Below are 26,139 nucleotides of genomic sequence, written 5' to 3'. Positions count from 1 at the left end.
GAGTTGAGAACGTTTACACATATGATGAAAGTCTGAGGCCACCTACTGTATATATTTCTGGTATACTGTATGTATATTTCATAGTAGTATAGACAGAATTGCTTGTAATACATTAGTATACTACACTGTGTAATGAAAGTAAGGTGAAGCTGTCACCTACAGCAGGTATGTATGTCTTCAGTGGTGTAACATTGGACTGACGTAGGTATCTATTCACAATGCTAAGAAAAGACCTGTCTTGTGGAAAAAAAAGGCTTTTCTCTGCATCAGGTTATTTTATAGAGCAGGTTACCATGGAGAAGGTGCTGACTTCTCCTGCGGCACCCCTGTTCAGTGGCTCAATTGCATCACCATACTGTAATATGGTGAGTGCTATTTGTGAAAGCACAGAAAGCTTTGTTTTCCATTTCAGTTCGTAAAACAAAATCTGCCCTCTCTTGATGGTGTAGGAGGGTTCTAAATGGTAGAAAAGTAGGAAAGACTACTGTCTTCATGCTTTCCCCCTCCTCTCTCCACCTCCTTTATTGGCCAATCACAGTTCAGCGGGACTAGGTCACTTTCAGATTTCTAAATGTCCCAACCTTCCAAACTTATGGCAGGGTCTCTCTGCCCCCACCCTCCACTGGGTCTCCACTCTGATGATTGCCCACTGCTGGCATAGCATATGTTTAGTTATCTCTACCAGTATAATCTCCTATGATGACCAATCCATAACCAATAAGTCTTGGAGACGTCACCAGTACCTATTAAGTACCAACTCTTAGCCATTTAACTGTAGACAGAAGATAATTTAGCAACTTTGTTGGCCCACCTCCAAGGAGAGGCTGATAAATGGTGTGCCAGTCTCTTACCACATTGGGAGCAGAAGTCTGCTTAGACACACTGTTAGTGCTTGACGTATATACTGTGATCAGCTATTTTATTGTGATTCGGGCACTAGATGGTAAATATAATCACCTATACAATGCAGACATCATCAAGATGCCGGCAGGTTTCTGCCTGATGTTTTAAAGGGGTATTATCTAAAAGACCAGGGGCCAGATGTAATAGCATGTGAGAATCAGAAATTGAGAAATTGTGGGAGAGTTTTCCCATTATTTTTTTAAAGCGGCAATCATTTACATGGCAAAATCAACCTGTTTTATTTTCAATGCAAATGATTGCCGCTTTAAAAAAAAATGGGAAAATTCTCACTCTCTGATTCTCACACCCTATTACATTTGGCCCCAGGTTGGATTTGCCTTTTAACTGATTGCCGCTTTAAAGCATTTTATGCATTTCATGTTAAAAAAAGAACAGCTTTAAAGCATCCTCTTGTATGTTATGGTAACAATATCATAAATATATTATGTTAGAAAAGATCAAACACATTATATTTATATACTCTGTATATTGTATTTAGAATTATTTAAAAATACACATTCATGGCTAAAGCCCTCTGGAAACAAAAAGATAAAATAACTGCATTAACATCTGTGAAGTCACATAATCTTTACCATAAATGTAGGATTTACTTTGCGGAGATATTTGTAAATATAATTAAGCTTTGTCTTATGTTGCAGTTGGGAGCTGAAAAGTTTGTTCTCATGTGTATAGAATTTACTGTATGTCTTTGGATATTAAATGCTAATAAACACGAAACAAACAATATGGATGTGATACTGAAAAGCTTCAGATCTTTGGTGTAAGTAAATTATATCTACCCTATGTGCTAAAATAGTGAGACATATTCTGGGGTTTATTTGCCTACTCTCCCGGGAGTTGCAGGAGATTCCTGATTCTTCAGGTAGTGCCCTCAGTAGAGCAAGCAGATGTCCCACCCAACTTCAAGTGAAGCGAACATGATGGAGAGCAAACACACAAAATGGGGAGGGGGCAGAGCTTAATTGATGCAACTGAGGAACTTTGAAGAGGTGGGATGGGAGTTGGTTATGTCAGAGACCCGCCCCCCACATCTCCCAGCTGTTTCTACTCTTTGGGCTTCTCCTGGAGCAAAGCAAAGAAAAGTAGGCAGGTACAGTGGTGGCTACAGCCCCCAGGCTGCGGCTTATACCACATCATGCAGGGGGGAGCCGGTATGCACAAATTTCCATACGTAAGGCCAGATGTACTAAGCTTCAAAAAGTGATAAAGTGGAAAGTGATAAACTACCAGCCAGTCAGCCCCTTACTATCAATTTTCAAACACAGCCTCTAACATGGCATTTAGGAGATCACTTTTGAAGCATATGTATTTAACCTATGTGCTGGCTTAATGTCCCATGGATCAGCAGCAATGTGTCTATCTCGTCCGCCGAAGCACCCCGGAGAGTGCAATTGGCTCCACTCTCCTTCAAAGCCCGCACCCAGACACCTATCCAATGGGAACCTGTATGTGGGCTTAGAAGAAGAGTGATACCTAATGCTGAGTCCCGGGGACACACAAAGGGAAAACATAAGCAAAAAGTGGAAAGAAATAAAACCAATTGGGGAAATACAGAGGTACACATTATGGAAAAGCTAGGGCTCAGTTGGGGGAAAGCCTGAGTGCCATGAAAAAGGAAACATTTTAGGGAGAGCAGGATGCAGTTCAGTAAAAGAGAACTCTGTAAGCAATGCATACCCTGATATGTACTCCTTGTGGTTATGCATCCAGTTCTTTGTGTTTTAGGTTTTGTGGGGTTGGAATTACATTGACAGTACTGTGCACCTCAATAGAAAGTAGGATAGTGTAACTTGCGCCACTACCTGCAGCTCAGTCCACACACTCGGGAGCACTACTATCCAACACAAAACAAATAAAAAGATTGATCCCCTAGTGCTGTTAGCAGGGCTATTTTTAGGGAATGCAACAGAACATCACCCCTGAAGGTCTCTTGAAAATTGTTTAAATCAGAAACAGAGTTCCGGGACTACCTACAAGCACAGTATGTTGAACAAGCCTCTTACAGAAGTTAAAAGACTTTAAAAGTTAAACTTCACCTGTTATTCTGGTAGTTGTATTAAACCAATTTTTGTCCTCTTGGAAAAAATGAGAATAAAAAAAAGACTGTATTAGTGGTAAGTACACCAGATTAGTATTATTTTTATTAGTAGTATTATGTTTTGGTCATAATGTGCCAAAAGTGGTTTTACAGAACTTAGCATTGCAGTAACAGAAAAACAGAGCACAGGTAACAAGTAGCAGCATGGGCAAAATCTTGGATTCGTGCATAGGATGCATGACCAGAGTAGAGGAGAAGCAATGATAATGGGCCATCTGAAACTTCACAGAGGCTATATATCCTCTGGTTACACTCACCCTAATATAGTTAGATGCCTGCATCAAAAGAAGTCCAATCCAGGCTTTCTGCATTCCTTTTGAAAAAAGTGTTGTGTGCATCCCAGTCCTGACTCACTATGTCATCACCCTGCCAGCCAACACAAGATGGTGAGCAGCAAATTGAATGAAAACAAAAAAATAAGAAACAGCTGGAAGTGATGGGGACAAGCCAGCCACCATCAAAGAACGTATAAAGGCTGCTGCCAACCAGGTGAAGTTTAATAAAGACCTCAGAGCAGGTAGGGTACCAGTGTGGAGCCACGAGTGTTCCCCCTAGACCACTAGGGATGTAAGCAGGTTCTAGGTCCAAGGCCTAAAACATTAGGCCCTGAATTATAGGGCCTGTTGCAGGCAGGTACTAGGCCAAAGCCTGTAGGCCTGAGGCCTAGAGCGTTAGGCCCCAAACTTAAGAGGCCCATTAAGGGCAGGCCCAGGGCATTAGACCATAATAAAGCACTGTATTATAGGCCAGCAGTAGACCCCGAGTGCCTGGTACATTACAGGTACATTACATTAGGTGCTAATTTCAAGCTAAAAAAGGCAACTAGAACCTATTATAACAATACTAAGCTCCATCAAGTAAATGATTGGAAGGATAAATGATGGAATGTGAGGACCTATGTGGCAGGGACTTGTCTGGCTCCTCTACCTTGTTGGGGCCTGGGACTTGAAAGGGTATAGGGGCTACCTATCCTTCACAATTTGACAAACAGTAATTGTACAGGTGAACACCACTCCCTGGTATTACTGTCTCCATAGTATTTTATTTGAATAAGACATTTATGTGTATACTGTTGTCTCGCATCTGTCAAATTTAATGCATAATGGTTAGGTTATTTGACATTTTGGAGAATTTGCAGAACAGGGGGGGAGTAATTTATACAATTCACCACACCAAGTTGATAATTTATACTAGCTGTTTGTATTAGGTTAGGCGATAGTTAAGGGCATATAGTTGTAGGAAGCCATCTAGTTGTTGTTTAGTAGGGTGGTATATAGTAGGTTACAGGTTTGGTTGTTTATGTGGGTAGTATAATTACAGATACATTATCGATGACACAGCAGGTGACAAGTGTGTTGCTTAGGTGCAGTTCCATTGCACGTCCATGCCAAAGTATGCTCTCTACCACCACAGTGCACAAGCACACCGAATCGCGTGACTGAGGATCTATACCCAAATCAGAATCAGGCTCTAGTCTTCATAGGGTAGAATGATTTGAGTGTAAAACAGGAAGTTTTAGTGTTGCGACACGTGGGAAAGAAGGAAAGTAAGTGGATCAGAAGCACTATTTGGAGTGCGTGAAGCTGTAGCAAGTATGCAGCAAGAGAGCTTACAGGAAACACATTTAACAATGTAATGGTTAGTAAAAAAGTATACAATGGAAAGGTTGGCAATGTGACAATGTACCTGATTCAGTCCCGTTCGCCAGGCTGCGTGTTCGCAGTCCAAGCGATTATCCAGAATGACTGTGCATGCTGTCTGCCCTCTTCCCTCCTGTTGTCAAAGCCCACTTCTCTTCACATTTCACTCACAGCTCTCCTATACTCAAACACTCTGCATCTTTGTCTGCATACTCATCTCCATCATTGGCCTCAAGCCTCTAGTTGTATGTTTATTGAGTCCTCACTACTTATATTCAAGCTGTAATGTGTATTGAACTGTGGCGCTCTTTACTTGTACTCTGTTTTTGTTAATTATTCAATGTTATGCCAAGTTTTGTCTCCCTGTATTGTTCCTTTGTACAGCGCTGTGAAGCATTTGTGGCGCCTTATAAATAAAATTATAATAATAATAATAATAAGGCAGCGAGCGAAGGCTAGCCTTTGTTAGCTGCTTGAAATGAGATTGACACCCTGTGGGCATTTGGGGAAGAGCCACTGGCTTTGTCTAGATGTTTTAGTATTAGGGACCCCCAGTGACCCCCAGTGACAGAGAGGCCTTGACGTACGGCCTGGGGGCTTAGCCCTATATCTGCAGATATATGCAACCAAGATCTCTGTATTATCTGATTAATATGTAGTTATTTTCTCACTCAGTGTGCAATTGGGATACAAAGTGTTTTTTTTTTCCTAGACAGAATTACCCCTCCATTTTGGCACCTGAGTGACACACCTCTGATTGAGCAGCTTACCAACAAAAGTGTTGTGCAGTTGAGAGGCATAGATGGGTCAGCATTAGGAGGGATTGCTGACACCTGAGTGCCATTGGAGAAGCCAGGGGTATCTCCAGGTAAGGTGCCTCTCAGACATTATACGCCATTATCATGTGGCCTTACACTGGGCTATTAAGCCCAGACATATATGTTATTGCTTATGGGATGGGTTTGGGAATGTGGTGCTCCCTGTGTTGGTAGGGCTGGTCTGCTCCAGGTTAGCACACCCTAACACTTTATTAACACTTATTTTTCCTATGACATTGTATATATTTGTATTTTAATCCCACCTTCACTTCTTACATAGCACTTATGTGCTTCTTATTAACCCTTACTAATTTTCATTTGTGTTCTGGCCTGGAGTACTCAGCCTGTGTCGGCATGTTGGGGGCCCACACCCCAGACCCATACTCAGTATTAGGGACCCCCAGTGACAGAGAGGTATTGACGTACGGCCTGGGGGTTTAGCCCTATATCTGCAGATATATGCAACCAAGATCTCTGTATTATCTGATTAATATGTAGTTATTTTCTCACTCAGTGTGCAATTGGGATACAAAGTGTTTTTTTTTCCTAGACAGAATTACCCCTCCCTTTTGGCACCTGAATGACACCTCTGATTGAGCAGCTTACCAACAAAAATGTTGTCTAGATGTTCCCTGGCCATTGGAACTGAGGTTCACTGTTGTCATCAGCGGCTTCCTTCTCCCCACTGTCATTGCAGCGCTGAGTGAATCTAGACTTACTCTGTGCTGCAAGCAGGGGGGAAATCAATTGATGGTAGCCGTGCACAGGGTCAAGGAAGTGCATTCAGTGGGGCGGCATTAACAAACTCACTGGGCTCCGAACACTTGCAGCACAGCAAGCAGGTCTGAATCAAGCCCAATATGTAATGGATTTAAAGACAGGTTAATTAAGAGAGAAAGGTCAAAGTTTGGTATTACTTTGCTTGAGATGATACAAAGGGGACAGAAGGAAATAAGTGTCAAATGGGACACAATTACACAATGCTTATTACAGTATGTACTATAACAGCAAGTTAGATCACAGTTTGGATTCAATACCTTCATGCATCATAGGTAGATACCATGGACAGGGAACCGATATATTTCCTGGGGAGGAAAATGGCCAGCAAGCAAACTGATCAAATGTTCCGTTACAATATACACCTGAAATAAAATAGAATATGGTCATTTATCCACATTATCTAATCAGCAGTCATAGAACGGATAGATAGATAGATAGATAGATAGATAGATAATAAGCTCACCTCCAAAGTATTCTATTGATGTTACAGGTTATACACTATACTGTGTATATATATATATATATATATATATATATATATATATATAGTCCGGGGTGTGTCCACACCTATGTAGGTGTAGAGTATCCGGCACTCTCCTATTTACAAGTCCAAACAAATTTGGTAAAATCCAAAAATATGATTTTTAATTTTCACACGTAGTCACATTGGATCAGTACACAGGTATATATAGAATATGCCCCGACGTTTCGATCTTTCGATCTTTCTCAAGAGGCTAAAATTCCTGTGGTACAACAAAATCAACGGGGAAGCAGAAGGGAAAGCCCTGGGTGACCGGAGCAGCTGCTGCGGTCACCCAGGGCTTTCCCTTCTGCTCCAATGTGACTACGTGTGAAAATTAAAAATCATATTTTTGGATTTTACCAAATTTGTTTGGACTTGTAAATAGGAGAGTGCCGGATACTCTACACCTACATAGGTGTGGACACACCCCGGACTATAATTGGATATTCGTTTTATACGCATCTCCTTTATCTGGCACCCCACGGTATCTCAACTTTAAGTGCGAGTGCGGTCTTCACATGAAACTATATATATATATATATATATATATATATATACCATCCAGGGAAATGCAGCGGCACTCAGAGACTTTGAAAAGGTGAACAAGTGTGAACTTTACTGGTCAACAGTTTCCGGGTCCTGATGAAGGTGTGTAAAACGCGAAACTGTTGATAAGTAAAGTTCACGCTTGTTCACCTTTACTAAGTGTCATTTCCCTGGATGGTGTACCTGGGGCACACAGCCCTGGTAGAGGGCAACAGAGCAAGATATCCCATGGAGGGGCTGAGTGCCAGGCAACTGGAAGTTGTTTATTTATATATATATGTATATATATATATATATATATATATATATATATAGAGAGAGAGAGAGAGAGAGAGAGAGAGAGAGAGAGAGAGAGGCGCGAAAAAAACAGTATTGGATGGTGCTAACATTGTCCAGATGGAAAACAAGTGTCCATATACAGTGTCTATGGTTCGAAGACAGTGGGATGACTTTATAATTTGTGGTCAATCTTCTCTGTTGATGGCAGAAATGTGCCAAAAGTATAAAGTTGGATGACTTACAAATTTTGATATAATGACATACATTTACAATAATACATAAAATGACTTACATAAAAAGTGTAGGAATACCCATCATAGCTTACGGATACAAACACCCGAAACACCCTATGCGTTTCATCCCTTCTGGACTTCATCAGTGGTAACCATGAAATATAATTAGTGAGATAAATGGATATATACAAGTTTCTTTGGACAGTGTCAGGAAAGTATGGCTTAGGAGGCACAATAAATTGAAAAGTAATCAATGAGATGAACTGGTGGCTTAATAAGCCCAATAAAGCTTGAAAGACTGCATTCAGCTACATAACAAGTGTCAGCAGTCCTCTGTGGTCAGTGGTATAACTGCCACAGTTCAAAGTAAAATTGTATAAAGGGTTTCTTCTGTATATTTTAACAGTAAGACATAAAAGGTCATATGGGAAAAAAAAGTTTAGATAGTGTGCCATTTACATTTATCACATTCTTTGTGGTTAGACTGTTTGCATATGTGGTGTCCAGTACCTAAACAGTAATATAATTATAAAATTTTTAGGAGATGGTTATCATTATGTGATTATCAGTTGTTTATGAGAATGCATGCATTGGCCTTTTCCTAAACTGTCTACCCCCTTGTTGTTCAATGTTTTGAAATATTGGGTACTTATATATTAACACGGCACCCGATTTTTCCATTGGGTCGCAAAAATCACGTTGATCGCATAGCATGCAATGCGATCGATGCAATCAACGCGATTTTTCCATAGGAATCAATGTTAAATGGTTCCAAATGTTCCCTGACACCCCATTTCACATTAGGGTCAATGTTAAATGCCCCCCAGGCCCCCCCATTAGGTGTATGCCCCCTCATTATTAATGCCACCCCACCATCAACGCCAACCCGAAGCGTGGCAACCTTTTCATACCCCACTATCCACGTCAGAGTGGAGTTGATTTTATATAGTGTGTCCCCTCGCGGAGCTCGGTGGCTCGCTGCGCTCGCCGCACTATATAAAATCAACTCCAAGCCGACGTGGATAGTGGGGGTATGAAAAGGTCAGAGGACGCGTACCACCACCCCTCGCGGGCTCGCTACGCTCGCCACGCTTCGGGTTGGCGTTGATGGTGGGGTGGCATTAACAATGCGGGGGCATTTGGGCTAATACACCTAATGGGGGGGCCCTGGGGGCATTTAACATTGCCCCTAAAGTGAAATCGGGTGTCAGGGACCATTTGGAACCATTTAACATTGATTCCTATGGGGAAATCGCGTCCATCGCATATGATTGTATGCCTTAAATTAAGGCATACAATCAATCCAACCGGGCACCGTGATAATACATAAGTACCAAATATTGCAGCAGCTGCAGTACAAGAATGATTTGAGATACGATTGTACAACGGAGAAGCAGTACATGCTACAAATATGTCTTCATACTTCTAGCCTCAGTACTGCACATAGTGTGATAAGCCTGACAGGAGTGAGTCACCAGATTCTGTACAAATATCATTGAGTTGGGCGTCTTTTTTGCAGAAAATGCGTCTTAGTTGACTAGGTTGTCTATGTGTTGCATATCAAATTAATCAGCAGTCTCCTGGAGCATCGGAGTCACATCAAATTGCAACATGCATGTTTGTAAGTCTAGCTCTATCATAGTCTCATGGGATTTGCAGCAACAATGTTTGAGAACATATCTGTTCTTCTTAAATTTGTTAAATTTGTTCTTAAAAAATGTTATGAAGTGTTATGTGTTCTGGTCACAATAAAGTTTCGCCACAATCTTTCTTGCGGAATCATTATTGCAATAATGAAGCATGCTGGTGCAAACTGAGCCTGTGGTGAAGGTATTTAGTGATATGGCAACCACCCAGGGGACATTCAATAAAGCCTCTCAGGCTTCCTTGGTCCCCCATCGCCATTTATAATAAATTAATAACATCTCTTATTAAATTGAGTTTAGTTGCCATCCAAGACGATGGTTATAAGTGCTGCAAAATGAGGTATTACAAGAGAAATCAATCACTCGGTTTTCTCTTCTCTTTTATGCATGGGCTGCAGGACTGAAGCCCCCCAGGTAAAAACCCACCACTGTGCTCAGCCTAACTTAAGCCAGATGCAGTCTTTGAGACTACTCTTGCTTCACTGTGACTTGCAGTGACTTCCTATTGGAAGTTCAACATGCCAGTCACCCACATTAAGGCAGTCCCATTGGGAGATCACACATTTGATAAAGTTGTCAGTAGGACAACGAAACATGTCAGGAGAAAGCACCTGCTGATTTTAAACAGCTCTTGGGAAAATCTTTGGTTGCTTTTTGGATGCCCTTATTGGAATTGGCTCAAAGACTTTCCCACCCCTGGGTCCACAGCTGAAAACTACCATTTTTTTGACACCACCACCTACCAATTGTGGATTACAAACATCACAATATTGTTGAGGACGCATCTCCACTTGAGGACTGCTAAACATCCTCCAGCGCTGTTTACAAAATCCTGCAAGGTTAATGGACTCCTACATGTACTATAATCACACGCTGGACCCATCCTGGCGAAACTGAACATTTCTAACCACCAAATGAGCTTTCCAAAGGGACACAAACGCGATTCCAACCTATAAGTATACAACCTTTGATTGCCATATTTTTATTTTATTTTTACATGTAATACTATATATGTTTATGTTTAATCATTTAAAAACTGTCTACATTTTTATACCCATGCATTAACTATATGTTTTATACTAATTAACAAATACTGTGTAATTTTAGCAATATGCAACAAGGCAGTTGGTGACAGGAAGAGGCAGAGGGTGACAGGGAGAGGCTGGGGTAGAGTGTGACAGAGAAAAACAATGGATTACAGGAAGAGAGTGACAGGGGCAGCTATGGGCCCATTAGTCCTCAGGGGCCCTGGTGCACTGCATCTGCTGCACCAATGGTAGCTCCACTTCTGTAAACAAGAATGCATAAGATGTAGCTACAGTAGTTACGTAAATTATAGGTGATAAAGAGAATGCGCAGGACACCAAAGACAGTTGGGCAACAAGTTGACAGAGTACATTTGATGGTGACTAACACAAGAGCCTGAATAACAAGCCTGTGCAAAGCAACGTTTGACTGCTAATATGCCATATGTACCAGTACAAGCACACTTGTCTCTTTTTAATTGGGCGCAGACTGTACAATGGCGGTGTTTGTGTAGTGATTTAAAAAATAAACTCCATTTATTATGTTTAAACTTTGGAGCAGGACTCCTTTTATTATGGTTTTCAGATCTGCACCTTTTCCATCACTATTGCATGTATTCTTCTGTTTCTATTATTTTTGTAGTTTGTAAAGACTACCTGGTCACCACTTCAGACATAAGAGTCTCATCCATCTGCAATTAACTTGGGCAATTCCTTGTATTTATATATATATATATCGTGGTCATGGGGCGGCACTCCGGCGACTTTGAAATAAAAGAGACAAACATCTGCTTAGTTCAACGTTTCAAGACTTTTAATCTCTTCATCAGGATCAGATTAAAAGTCTTAAAACGTTAAACCAAGCAGGCATTTGTCTCTATTATTTTCAAAGTCACTGGAGTGCCTACCCATGACCACGATACATATTGGAGACTTATCCTGTCTTCCAAGGGAGGGTCACTAACACTATCCTGAGCCTTGGAGTGCCGACCATCTTCCAGTTTATATATATATATATACACACCCCCTGACGAAGTCTATCAATGACGAAATATGTTGGGCGTGGCCTAATCTACAACACTGTGCTGTTTGTTCCTGACCCACTGAAGCTCCACAGGCAGTAAACTCCACACAGACATAGGCATTCATCCACACTCACACCACTTATCTAAGAAATAAAGACGCATACAACTGAATGGGCTTAAAGGGGACGGCTTATTTATTTTGAGCAGGGGCGGCCTATTCCCTGCTCTAACTAAGGTGGCGGGCAAAGAACGGCATGCAAGATAAATAACATTGCTGGAAAATAACAAAGTAATAAAAATAACAAACTCCGGATCTAAGGGCCTCCTGCCCTTAATTGCCAAGGACCGGCCACCTGCCAGCGTCCAAGACAACGGCTCAATTACGAAGCGGACTTTTCAAAAGGGGCCAATTGCCCTTAAGGTCAGGGGGTTGACCTTCTGCTTCTGCCCCTGACCTCGCAATATCACTAAGGCAGAGCTCACCACTCTGCCCGAGTCCTCAAAAAATTGGGCCACCTGCCCTAAACTACAAATGTCCGCAACAATTTACGCTATCCGAAGTAGATGATCGTTAAGGTCCAGATGTGGGCCCACCTGGATCGGTGATGCCCACATCTCGACATCAACCACCAGCTAAGTGTAAATACAGCTCTAATTTAACTACCGTTCTTTCCGCCATATCAGTTCAACTTGAACTGACCCGCCACCAACCTAATTACAAATATTCCCTCAACTAAACCTCTAAACTTCTCAATGCGTCTATTAGATTCTGAAAAAACAAATCCATCCCGACTAAAGAGAGATGCACCCCGTCCGGCCTGTACAGGGTCTCGTTTCTAAAGGGTATGGCCTCGTGCCTGACGACCACTCCTCCCTCCGTTACTATAGCCCTGCCGACTACAGAATTGATCCGTCTACGTACCAAATTGATGGCACCCGGATTGAGTGCATCTCTCCAAACCCTCCTAGGTATAATCTCTGACCAGAAGAAGCGGCAAAATCTCCATTCTCTGATCAGGTCCAGCAATAAATTCCTAATCTCAAATCGAATATTGAGACCGGAATTATGCGTGAGGTCGTTGCCTCCCAAGTGGATGATGACAAAAAGTGGGTAACCAAATGCCCTAACTGACTCATCCAAAAGACCCCTCAACGCGGACCACCTCATACCTCTACGCCCCAGCCAACGGATAAATCGCGTCTCGGGGAAACGTTCCGTATCCGTGGTTACCTGGGACAAGGACAACCAATAAATAAATGAATGCCCCACCATCCAAATCATATTGGTGTCCAAGCGTTGACCTGTAAGTCGAAATGATAGATACTGTTAGAAGGATTGAAATCAAGGCAAACATCTGGCAAAATTTTAACGGGCCCGGGAGATTCCCTTAAAGGTGATTTTGGAGTTCTATATTAAATTGTTGATAACTAATAGGACTGTGATTTGGGTGATCTATTTAAGACTAATTGATTATTTGACCCACTTGAATTATGTATAATCCCTACCTGTTGTTTCTTATTCTATGGTGGTGGTGGGGGGGGGTGGGTCACCCGATTTGACTTGAGGCAAAAAACACAAATCTTCCACCAGTTGGCTTGAGCCTAATTTAAGACTGGTGATAACACAAAAAATTCCTCAAGGCCCCTCAAACACTAAAGCATGTTTGGGCGAGCGGCTACTCCTCAAATGGGCTCACTGGACTATGTCGGCCTGATGTATCGCTTAAATGCACCAGACCGCCATCTTCCGAGTGCTCGTATGTCGACCTGAGACCAACCCGCCGCAGCGGCTGCCGAAGCGGCGCCGATACGGAAAGAGTGTGTCCCAAAGTCGGCTGGAGAAAGACCCTGATGCAATATACAGCGCCTGAGAACCGACCTAAACTGGAAGTTAGTAAGGGGGGACCCGTCTATGTGCATCAGCCAGGCCCCTTGCAATTGGGGCCGCTACTCCACGTAAGCCAGAGCCGCCGCCACCGGACAGATCCGGCGGTCGCCACTCCGACCCAAATGGACCCACTGCCCCCTGCCCGCTACATCGGTCTTTGAGCGCTGTATCTTGCAACATAAACCGTCGTGGTGCACGTCGACATGGCCGAACAGCATAGGTGAGGGAGATGCCCTGGTTGCGGACACCAGTTCGCCTACTCTGAACGCCCCATGGAAAGCCATGGCAAAGGCCAGCCTGAAAAGTCGAACCTCGTAATCGTTTGAGAAAATTACTCTTAGGGACCTCGAGATTCGACGCAACAGGCCGGCATCAATCGGCCGTCGCCTGTCGGGCAAAACCGGCCTGGCTCTGGCCCATCCCTTTAGCATCCTGGAAAGTATGAAAGACTTGGTGATGTCTCTCTTCCCACCAAGACGCAAAAAGAATGATATGCCTGCCAGAGAGCGTCCAACAAAACTTCTGGACTTACCCTCTGTGTACAGGTTCCATACATAGGCATTAATAAGACGCTTAGAGCTCTTACCTGTGCCACCCTGTTCAAGCATGAACTCGCTCCAGCGCTCCCATGAGGCCAGATAAGCTCTAAATGTAGCTGGCGCTAGTGACCGCAGGGCCAGCTCCTCTACCCCTCCAGAGGCACCTGCCATAAAAAAGATGGACATTGTTCACCATACATCTGGGCTAAAGGCACAAGTTGCCTGAATCTTACCCATTCGAAACGGGACAATGCATCCGCTACTTCATTAAGTACGCCTGGGACGTGCTTGGCTCGCAACGTAATGTTGTTCGCCAAGCACATCATCACTATCCGTGCTAAAATACGCAAAACTGGGAGAGAGGTTGACCTTAGTTGTGTAAGGGATTGGACCACCCCTAGGTTATCACACCAAAAGACAACCTCCCTGTTTCCCAATTCTGCGCCCCAGAGCTCCAAGGCGACCATTATTGGAAATATTTCCAATAATAGCATATTCTTGGTCATGCCGTCTCGTGCCCAAGATTCGGGCCAGGCCTCTGCGCACCAACGTCCCGCATAAAATGCGCCGAATCCGGAAGATCCTGCAGCATCTGTATATAATTCCAACTCCGCATTTGCAACGGCTGGAGCTTGCCATATGCATATGCCGTTGAAATTATCCAGAAACATTTCCCACACTTTCAGATCCCTCTTCATTTCTGAAGATAGACGCAGAAAATGGTGGGGTTTGCGAATCCCGACGGTCGCTCGCTGAAGTTTTCTACAAAATATTTTGCCCATGGGTATAACTCTACATGCGAAATTAAACAGGCCCAATAAAGATTGAGCCTGTCTAAGTGTTAACTTAGCAGCCGCGATGGCATAACTTATTTCGTCATGTAGCCGGCGTACTTTATCTAGAGGAAGTTTACACAGACCTAGCTCGGAATCAATTTCAATTCCGAGGTACACCAAATCAGTAGTAGGTCCCTCGGTTTTTTCCCCTGCCACGGGAACCCCGAAATCTCTAAATAAATCAAGCGCTGCTTCTAGTAACCTAAGGCACAGGTCAGAATTTGGAGGACCCACTAAAAGAAAATCATCCAAATAATGAGTAATGCTGTCAGCTCCCGACACTTCCTGTAGGCACCACTGCAAAAATGTGCTAAAGCGCTCAAAATAAGCACATGAAATGGAGCAACCCATGGGCAAACATTTATCTATGTAAAAACCCCCATTCAATTTAAATCCCATGTACTGAAATGCGTTCTTATGTAAAGGTAATAGTCTAAAAACTGATTCAACATCCAACTTGCACATGAGGGCACCAGGACCAATTTTTCGAATGATGTCTATAGCATCCTCAAATAAACAATAATTAACTGTGCACAAATCGTCATTGATGGCGTCATTGACAGACAACCCTCTAGGACAAGAAAGATGCTGAATCAGCCTGAACTTCCCTTTAACTTTTTTGGGAACCACCCCAATAGGGGACAAAATTAGTCCCTCAACTGGTGGTGTTGCAAACGGGCCTGCCATGCGACCTAGTTTTACCTCGGCTTCAACTTTTTGTGATATTATGTCAGGATGTTCCATGGCGGAGCGTAAGTTTCCCTTAGTTCCCGTACTAATTGGAGCGGAAACAGGTAATTGAAAACCTTCTGAAAATCCGGACTGCAAAAATCTTGCTCCATCTCTGTCCGGATACCTTTCCAGCCATGGTAACATCCTGACCAATACTATTGGAGTTGGGGCTCTATCCAACGACAGGTGCCGCTGGACCGCGGCTTTGTTTTGTCGTGGACTGAGCCCCACCTCCCCCACCAGTTGGTGGTTTTGTGCAATCCTTGATTGCGTGTGGACCTCCGCATCTGATACAAAGGTGCCGAAAACGACAGCGGTTTCCCAGGCTGCATTGCCCATTATTAAATGAGTAGCACCTACCATGGCCGTGCTTCGTATTACTTCCCTTATTAATATTATTGTAAGGCCTACTCCCATACTGTCTTACCCACCCCTTATTCTCAGGAGCCCTAATAGGTGTAGCTGATTCGGCAACTTCGCCGTATAACTCTACGTCTTTCTTACCAAAATCGTACACCTCCCGGCCATGCTGCTTCCTCCTAAACTCTTCGTCATAGACCCGCCAACCGGGACCGACGTAAGAGGTGTAGAGTTTATGAATAAGGAACTGGTATCTCACCAGGTTCACATATTCATCTGGATGTGTCTCTAAATAACAGGCCGCAAAAATCAGTATGCCTCTAACCCAGTTATTATAAGTTCGGAAGGCATCCTCGCTAGCGGGTCCTTTCTTCCTTGCGGCTAGAAGGGCCCGCCTATCCTTGCTTGTTAAAGCAAAGATATCTACGTAGCGCCCTTTTCTGATCCTATCCCTAGCCCTAGGACGCAAACCCCGCTTAACAACGGTGTTCGCGCATTGCACCGCATCGGACTCGACCGATACATTAGAGGATCCAGAGCTATGGGACCTATATTCTCTACGCCTCTTCCGCCTGCGTCTCCTCGTGACGCCGTCCGAGGATGACTTATCTTCGGAAGACGTCGATGCCAACGAGGAATCCGAGGTTTCATTTCTGCGCCGTCTCTTCCGAGCCTTTGCAGATCTTTTCCGCTTAGCTTTCTTCTCTACAGAAGAATCCTCTGACCCACCACTGCTAGACCCTGCATTATCATCATTTGTCCAGTCAGGATCATTCGTGGACTCACCAGTATCAGATGATGCTGCCCTCCTTCTTCCACGTTCACGTCCTCCTCGACTTGACGATGGTCCTTCCATGGCTTGCTCCGCGGATTCTTGACCTGTCAATAGAGGTTCAGTAACAACCCCCATCACAGTTGAAACATTCGGTGATACCCTTTCTGCTGGGGAAATGGCGTTTCCCCCTCGCGCTGCAGTAATAGTCGGAGCTATTGCTTTGGCTATGATGTCAGATACTGACTTCACAGTCGCCGATGGAGCATTGTTCCCCTGCCCACCTGGCCCGGTGTTTAACAGGGGAGCCACTGCCGACACCACTGCGGCGCATATAGATGTAAGCGCCGATGCATCCAAGGACACCGTGTTACAATCTGTGTTCCTGCCAGCAACCGCGTCAGCATATGAGAGACCCGGTTGCCGCTTGGCCCCTTGTGGGACCCTATTGGCCTCCTTAGCCTTCTCTGTGACTAACCTTCTCCTCGCTGCCCGTCTAGTCCGGGCGTTAGAATTCTGGACCCCCACTACCGAATCTAAATGCAAATTACCTTGAGGTTCCTGATCACTACTCCCGTCTCCCTCATCCGTCCCGGGTGAGGACCTTTGTGCTTGGTAGCTGTTTTCGCTGCTTAAGGAACCGACTTCACCTGCCTCGTTATTGGACAACCCGGATTCTCCGGAGTCCTCACTATTAGATTGCCACATAGCCACAGCTGATTTTAGCATGGCAAACTCAGCCTCAGTGAGTTTATGCCTCATGCCCTCAATAAATTTGTCCTTGGGGTTGCTTATAACCTGACTTCCACTAGATGGCGCTGACCCTTCATTACTTTTATCCTTCCTACCTTGGGGTCTGCTGCCTTTTCTACTTACTACAGCAGAGGGCGCTCCAGCTTGAGAAGTGCCTGGAACACCCTCTGTATTCGCAGCAGCGTCCCCCTTGCTCCTACTACGTCTGCCAGACATGCTGCCCACAGCGCTCATAGGCGCTGCAACCCCCTTCCTTTTACCAGGGCCCGCTCTGGTTCCTTGACCGTTGCGTTGCGCCCTTGATTTTTGCCTGGTGGATGCGGGTCTTGAGTGACCCCCTGCATCCTGTCCCTGACCTGTCACGGCGGACGCTTCAGGCCTAGTGCCTGAGCTCCGCCGAGTGACCCGACTGCCCGATGACGCGGCAGGGACAGGCGCCGGCTGTGACGCCCTTGTCCCCGCCGCTCTCCCCCGCGCCCGCGACTTCCGTGCGCGGCTAGGAGGAAGAGGCGCCATGTTCCCTGCAGCCCCGCCACGACGCCCTGAGCTAACGGGCGAACGGTATGCCGCGCGGGCCACCGGAGCGGGCGATCCCGCCCTCGCTCCGACAGCCCTCCGGAGAGGAGAGGGGGAGAGTCCCCGCTCCCCGCTCCTACATGGAGGCCGAGCTCTGGCCCTCACGAATCCACCTGCAGTGTCACCTAGCGCCGAGTACCTAGCGGGAGCCCCCGCAGTGCGCTTAGGCCTAGAGGACATAGTAGCAGGGCAAATCACAGCAAGCACTATAAAAGAAAGCAGGGGATAGAATATAGATAGGATGGAATAGATAGTATGAGATTATAGATTGTCAGTAAGAGCAGAAGGAAAATAGAGTAATAAGGGAAAGAATAGGGATAGAAGAATTTAAAGAAATATGTGTCTCTAATACAGGCTAATAAATTGTCTGTACTTAACAGTCCAACGTTTTCCTGAAGCAAGAGGCAGAATCTTCTGGAAGCAAGAACATCACCCCATCAATCTCCACCTCTGACCTCAACCAGCCTATCCTGAACCGTCATTCAAATCAGCCAACCCGTCAATCAAGATAAGCCGAACCCCCGGGCCCAGATCAAGTGTGTGAGCTAAAGATTCCTGCCAATAGCCAGGTGAGTTTATGCTGTTTTCAGCCAGACAAGCTGGCTTCTACAGTCTTGATACGACTAGTCCCGGTCCGAAGCTGTCGGCGTGGTTCGGGGGTTACAGAGTGGCAGCAATCCCGCACACAAAAGTAATGTGGAGGATTCAGACCAGGTTTTGGAAGCAGTAGCAGAATCCCAGGTGTGTAATCTGCAGCACGTGAGATTTCCTGATATACAGGTTGGGTTCCCAGGGCAGAGTTGCCTTGGAGCTTGGTATGGCGTTCCAACAATCGGGATACCGACGGTCAGTATCCTGACATTGGAATCCTTACTGACGGTTATCACAGCCGCAGTGTTTAGCAGCGTGGATCTGTGAATCTCACAGGGTGGCGGAGAGGTTACACTCACACAGCAGGTCGACGCTAGGCCACGCTCCAACGCATTTCGTCATCGATGGACTTCGTCCGATTGATTGACCTCCAGAATCCGGGTGTCTATTCAGGAGCTGCCGGTGATATACAGACCAGAGTGCAGGAGATTTGGATTTGGGTTCAATTAACCCTGTTTGAACTGGACTTTATTGGGACTTGCGCACTTTTCTTTGTTTGTATATATATATATATATATATATATATATATATATATATATATATATATATATATATATATATATATATAGGACAAGGGGGAAGGGGGTCCCGGCACTCGTCCTTGTAGGTACAAATACTTGAGGTACCTTTCAATTTTTTAGAAGAAAAGATGTAGCAAAGGATATGCAGATGGCACTCTCAAGATTATACAAATTCTGCGTGGCGGCAGCAATGATGAAACAAAAGAATCAACACAGGCTTGTGTGTCAACGTTTCGGGCAAAGCCCTTTATAATAAAAAAGCTATAAATGTGAGTACACTGTTTGCAATTTTTCATGTCTTGATAAAGGGCTTTGCCCGAAACGTTGACACACAAGCCTGTGTTGATTCTTTTGTTTCATCATTGCTGCTGCCGCGCAGAATTTGTATAATCTTGAGATTGCCATCTGCATATCCTTTGCTATATATATATATATATATATATATATATATATATATATATATATATATATATATATATATATATATATATATTAGGGCGGAGTGAAAAAACTGAAATTGAGAAATTCAAAATCGGCTAGTGTGGGAAAGTTGTGACTTGACCTGAATAAGAAACGTGCAAAAGCATTTTGATCTGAGTCAACATCTTCTGTTCTGGCAAGAGGCCTAAAGTTTCACTTTTTAGGTGAAAATTACGAAACCTATGAAGATGCTCCAATCTAGTTATAATTATGTCAGGATGTCTTAGAGTGGTTCATTAATATACTTTAGCTTAGTAAAAGAGTACGAGCTTGTCCTAGTGCAAAGTGACTGACTGGCGGGAGAAAAAAATCCCTAATAATTGACCCATTTTCATGGTCACAATTGTGAATATTGTGTGTTTTCTCCTGAACGTGTTTATAATAGAAGAAGCACAAATACTCTAAATGGAATTTCATTGACACTGTGTGAAATATAACACTGCATAATAGCCCTTAATCAGACCTGATCGCAGTACAAATTTGTTCTCAAAATTGGCAAAACAAATGCTGCATTGCAGGTAGGGCAGATGTAACGTGCTGAGAGAGTTAAATTTGGGTGGGGTGTGTTGAAACTGAAATCTAAATTGCAGCAGGTATTTACCCTGCACAGAAACAAAATAACTCAACACAAATCTAAAGGTGGCCATACATCTACAGATCGATTGTCAGATCTGGCTGGTTGGAACAAATACCTGGTAATATCTGAATGACAGTTTTTGGCAGTTTTCCAGCATTTCAAAGCAAAGTGCTCTCATCCATTACCAGTATTTTGTTCCAAACAGACAAATCGGACAATAAATCTGTAGATGTATGGCCACATTAACTCCCTCTGCAAATGTTACATCTGCCCCACCTGCAGCTGCATTACAGCATATAATTATGCCAAAGATAAGCCAATATATTAACAGTTAAATACATTAAAGTGCATTATGCTGTAAAAAGTATTGCTGATCAATCCTGCCTAGCAGGGCTGTCTTTTTGTATGGGCTTAATGGGCACTTGCCCATGGGGCCCCCGGCGTATAAGGGCTGTATCTTGATAGCTGAGGATCCCCTTTTTCCAGGGATACCAAAATTTTGAAAATCGGCCCTGGGGAACTGCAGATATCCAACTTCAAAGCAGCAGTCCACATCTGACCTGTTAATTACAATTTCCAGTCATATTTCTCAGGTTCTCTCTGACACTAGCGGCTTGTCTCTATCATGCCCAGAACCAGAGATATCAGCCTTCAAGCAGCCGGTCCCTGCTCCAGCTCCAAACGTCTGGTGTAGTTTTATATTTTTGTCAATGGATTGCTCTGGCTCCTGATCTCTGATACCCAAGTTCCCAGCACCTCCTGAAAGTTGGGACTCTAGGTTTTTATACTAGACTAAGAAATCTATTTCCAGATAATGGCGATATCTGCAGTCAAACAAGCTGCCCTTCCACATAGTGCTCACCCTCCCACCACCTGTGCAGTAAAGGAGTAATTAGCAGAAGTTACTGCTCCAGGTCCTACATGTTGAATGGAAGATAGATCACCCCCTGCCACCCGTGGGACATCAAAGCTGCTGCTGATACTACCCCCCACCCCTAGGAGGGGAGAATGGGTAAGGGCCCCAGTGCATTGCTTTGCCCAGGTGCCCACACTGCTGTTAAGACGGCCCTGCTGCCTAGAAATGAACACAGTGATTGGCACATATGTACTGCTGGACACCACTCATAGAATGATTAACCTGTTATTTTTTGAATCAATGTTCTTGTTTTTTTTCCCCTAAACATTAGATGTATTTGTTTATTTATTTATTTCCAGTTTCTTATATAGCTCAGCAGATTCCTTTACGCTTTACAATAGTAGACAGTGATAAAACAAACTGGGTAATGACAGACAGACTTGGGGGTTAGAGGGCCCTGCCGCAAGCTTACAATTTATTACATCATAATACACTTCAACGTATTTAACAGTTAATATATTGGCTTATCTTTGGCATAATTATATGCTGTAATGCAGCCCAATCATGTTCCCAGTATAGGGGATGCAACACTGTTTTTCTGTCAATAAACAGAAGGGATATGTAAAATGATACATAAGACAGTTTACACTTACTTGTAATACTTATTGTAACAGTTACTGTTTTTCAATAACAGACTGCAACAGTTATTTCTTATTTATATACACAGGATTGTCTATCTTTGTATATGCACTGCAAAGAGAGCAGCATAAATCCAATTTCATGTATTTCAGTGACACTGTGTGAAATTTAACACTGCATAATGGCCCTTAATCAGACCTGATCGCAGTACAAATTTGTTCTCAAAATGGGCAAAAAAATGCTGGACTGCAGGTGGGGCAGATGTAACATGTGCAGAGAGATTTAAGGTGGCCATACATCTACAGATTTATTGTCCTATCTGTCTGGTTGGAACAAAATCCTGGTAAAAGATGAGAGCAAATGACAGTTGACCATTTGCTTTGAAATGCTGAAAAACTGTCATTCAGATATTACCAGCTGTTTGTTCCAACCGGCCCAATCTGACAATCGATCTGTAGATGTATGGCCACCTTTAGATTTGTGTGAGTTATTTTGTTTCTGAGCAAGGTAAATACTGGCTGCATTATTTTTACACTGTAATTTAGATTTCAGTTTCAACACACCCCACCCAAATTAAACTCTCTCAGCACGTTACATCTGCCCCACCTGCAATGCAGCATTTGTTTTGCCCATTTTGAGAACAAATTTGTACTGAGGTCAGGTCTGATTAAGGGCTATTATGCAGTGTTATATTTCACACAGTGTCACCGAAATTCCATTTAGAGTATTTGTGCTTCTTCTATTAAAAACACGTTCAGGAGAAAACACACAATATTCACAATTGTGACCATGAAAATGGGTCAATTATTAGGGATTTTTTCTCCCACCAAAGTCATTCACTTTGCACTAGGACAATCTCGTACTCTCTTTTACTATGCTAAAGTATATTAATGAACCACTCTAAGACATCCTGACATAATTTTAACTAGATCGGAGCATCTTCATAGTTTTCGTCATTTTCACCAAAAAAGTGAAACTTCAGGCCTCTTGCCAGAACAGAAGATGTTGACTCAGATCAAAATGCTTTTGCACATTTCTTATTCAAGTCAAGTCACAACTTTTCCACACTAGCCGATTTTGAATTTCTCAATTTCAGTTTTTTCACTCCGCCCTAATATATATATATAGGCGAAAGAGCCGCACTGCACGGGACTGTTCTCCACTCTCAATAAATCAATAGGCAACAGCCAGTTGTCTGCAACGTTTCGGGAACTTTTATTATCCCGTCCTCAGGCTAGGTAACACATACCTGAGGACGGGATAATAAAAGTTCCCGAAACGTTGCAGACAACTGGCTGTTGCCTATTGATTTATTGAGAGTGGAGAACAGTCCCGTGCAGTGCGGCTCTTTCGCCTATATATATGATAATACAATTGGCGGCACCCGGGCAGACGCAACTAGAGGGGAGTGTGCCAGCCTATCGTGCAGTATATATATATATATATATATATATATATGGCTGACACTCACCTCTGTGATGCCGTCAGTGGCCCAGGACACACACCCCCTATGTACACTGAATCTATGTCTCCCAAAATATACTGCCCTTATATATACTGCACCCCCATACCCCTCCATATAATGCACCCTGCAGTATATACAGGACACCCCCAACCTCCATACACTGCTTCTGCCATATACCGCATACTCTGCTGCACACATTCCTTCATATATTATGCTGCTACTCCAGGTCATTTGTCATCCTGGGACTCACCAACAAGTAGCAGCAGTAACCATAAATTGGATTCAGGAACCATCAGATTGTCCCACAGTGTTTATAGCCAAGGCACCATGGACATGCTTGAGGTGAATAGTGCAGTAACCTGCTTTTATATCTATCTATCTATCTATCTATCTATCTATCTATCTATCTATATATATATATATATATATATATATATATATATATATATATATATATAAGTTTTGTTCAGCCCGGCACTCCTTGTATGAATGCAACGTCCAGGGTGCCCTCTGGATAGAATGATAGCATGCATAGCTGCACACTATTAAACTTGGCTGAACTTTGCAGCCTATTAATTAAATAGGGTTTGGGATTTTTAGTAAAGACTTACATATATGTCACATAACAATAATAATTCAGTGTGCAGCTATGCATGTGGAAATAACTTTCCACCTGTGAAGGGTTAATATGGAATTAACTACACTTGTCTTGACGAAGTGATAAAATAACCCAGGAGCTTACGAGGACACAATATGTAAATTAATACAGCCGTTTTTTTCCTAGTAGCCACGGTGATCGGTGAGAGAGATCTCCGTGGTAATGAATCAACAGGATGCCTGTGTGTGGAATAGCAGTAGGAAGCCCGGGGTGTGAATAGCGAGCACAGCCGTTTGGGCTTGTTTCCATGGTGATCGATGGAAGTGATCACCATGGTAGCAGAACAAACAGGATAATATGGGACTGCAACAGGAAGTCTGTTGCGTTCCACAAGCGCTCACGGCCGGAAGTTGTGTGCGCTCCAGGACACGGAAGTGACGCACTCTCTACGACGGAGGTGCGCGAGACAGCGGGCATTGAATACAAAGATCGTTTTTTAAAAATAAAAACAACTATAATGACTCCTGGTATGTAGCGGCCTATGTGGGCTGGGTTCTCCTTTAATGTAACATGTCAATATACCATGTGCTCCATGATAAGGAAGCCATGAGAAGTATAGGAACCGGAAGTAGTTATCAATGCGTTCCACAGGGTGGAAACGGAAATCAGGGCACGGTTTAGTGCGGGAAACCTATGCTAATTAGGAATTGGGTATCACTAGTATAAAAGGAGGGCAGGGAGCCCCCACCAGACACTCTCCTGAAGAAGTCCAGAGGGATGAAACACGTTGAGAGGGACCATTTGCTATTGTTACTGTGATGGATGGATGACAGCCTTGTGTGCATCACCACCAGATAAGCCTATTTGCTTTTATACATTTAATTTACACTAAGGAGTGGATCGAGAAGGGAGGCTTTGGAATTTCTTGAATGCTGTCGAATAGCCGCTGGGATTATTCTTTATAAGTCACGCATAAAGCAGTGGTGGAATACCACCCTACATGGTACACCTTTAAGATTGGGGGTGTTGGTCTGTCTTCATGTGGGGAAGGGAGACAAAATTGGTTCAAAAAATACTACACTAGAGGCGCCCATGTCACCCTTTTTTTCATATATATATATATATATATATATATATATATATATATATATATATATAGAGAGAGAGATCCAGGTGGACCGGCACTCCTGTTGCACTAGAAGCTTTCACTGGTGCCCCACAGCTTCAAGTAAGCATGTTCACAAGGTAAGTAGGTGCGGCACTCAGCTTTCTCATCCAAATAAAGAAATGACGACACGTCGACTTGGTCCTGTCGTCATTTCTTTATTTGGATGAGAAAGCTGAGTGCCGCACCTACTTACCTATATATATATATATATATATATATATATATATATATATATAGGGCAGTGTAGGGACCGGCACTCCAAGTCCTTCCAGGGTACAACGGCTGGGGTGCTCACTCAGTAAAATAAATAACCAAACAGAATGGAGGTGCACTCCCACGGTCTTCACAAAAGAAACAGCCAAACACAGGTACGGTGCTAACGTTTCGGGGTGTGACCCCCTTTATCAAAGCAAAAAATACGTATATATATATATATATATATATATATATATATATACTTGCAATGTGTCCGGCACAGCCTCTTGAAATGGTTATGTGTTAGGTGCCCTGTAGAGAACAGCATACAGGAGACGGAATCACGGCACTCCAAACAATAGTTGCGATTATTTAGGCTTTTAATAGCCACATTTCAATACCTCTAGGCTATTTTCATCAGGCATAAAAAAAGTAAAACACAACATACCTTGAATAGCACACCAAGGGCAGTATTCAATGACGATAATTTGCCCTGTTTCACGGCGAATTTGTGCTATTTTCGCGTTGGAAAGTGATTTTTTGGATCAGAAAGAGAATCACCCTATTCAACGTGCACTTCTCGCCGTCTTTCTAAGTGATTTTCGCTGTGTGTCGCCGTGTAGCAAATCGCCATCTTTTCATGGAGAAGTGGAAAGTGAACTTTTAAAATAAAGTTGTTGTTGTTGTTTTACATTTGGTGTAAAAAAATCAGGAATTTTATTCTGAGAAGGGGCATGCTATTTTTATTCATGTGCTTATAGCACATGAATATATATTTAATTAAAAAATATATATATATATTTTTTTACACATAGCAGCCAGCAGGGGGCCGGCAGCCGAGAACCTCTCATTAGATATCATATATTCAATGCACCCGATCATTACATATGCACGTTCGGGTGCAGTGAATACCCAGTCCCCTGCTGGCTCACCCAGGGGGCAGCCTGTGCTGCCTGGCTCCCGGTGAGTCCACCTCCCCCCCACATAGGTCCTGG

The 26,139-nt window shown here is 43.5% G+C and overlaps 1 protein-coding gene across 2 annotated transcripts in view; it reads right to left on the bottom strand.

Moving 5' to 3' along the window:
* The window catches only part of GLP2R (glucagon like peptide 2 receptor), a 154,746-nt gene that overhangs the window by 51,132 nt on the left and 77,475 nt on the right, over positions 1 to 26,139 (bottom strand). The window contains exons 3-4 of one of the 2 annotated variants that reach the window (XM_083145525.1): positions 6,518 to 6,622; positions 2,961 to 2,999 (exon numbers count right to left, since the gene is read on the bottom strand). In XM_083145525.1, coding sequence (XP_083001651.1) covers positions 2,961 to 2,999; positions 6,518 to 6,622 — 144 coding nt within the window. The remainder of the gene's footprint in view (positions 1 to 2,960; positions 3,000 to 6,517; positions 6,623 to 26,139) is intronic. The other variant, XM_083145526.1, reaches the window with a different exon arrangement.

Source organism: Crinia signifera, chromosome 6 (assembly GCF_055691185.1).
Source record: "Crinia signifera chromosome 6, ASM5569118v1, whole genome shotgun sequence".
NCBI classification, from domain to species: domain Eukaryota; kingdom Metazoa; phylum Chordata; class Amphibia; order Anura; family Myobatrachidae; genus Crinia; species Crinia signifera.
The sequence above is the reverse complement of the archived record's forward strand: the minus strand, read 5'-3'. Positions and strand labels throughout refer to the sequence as shown.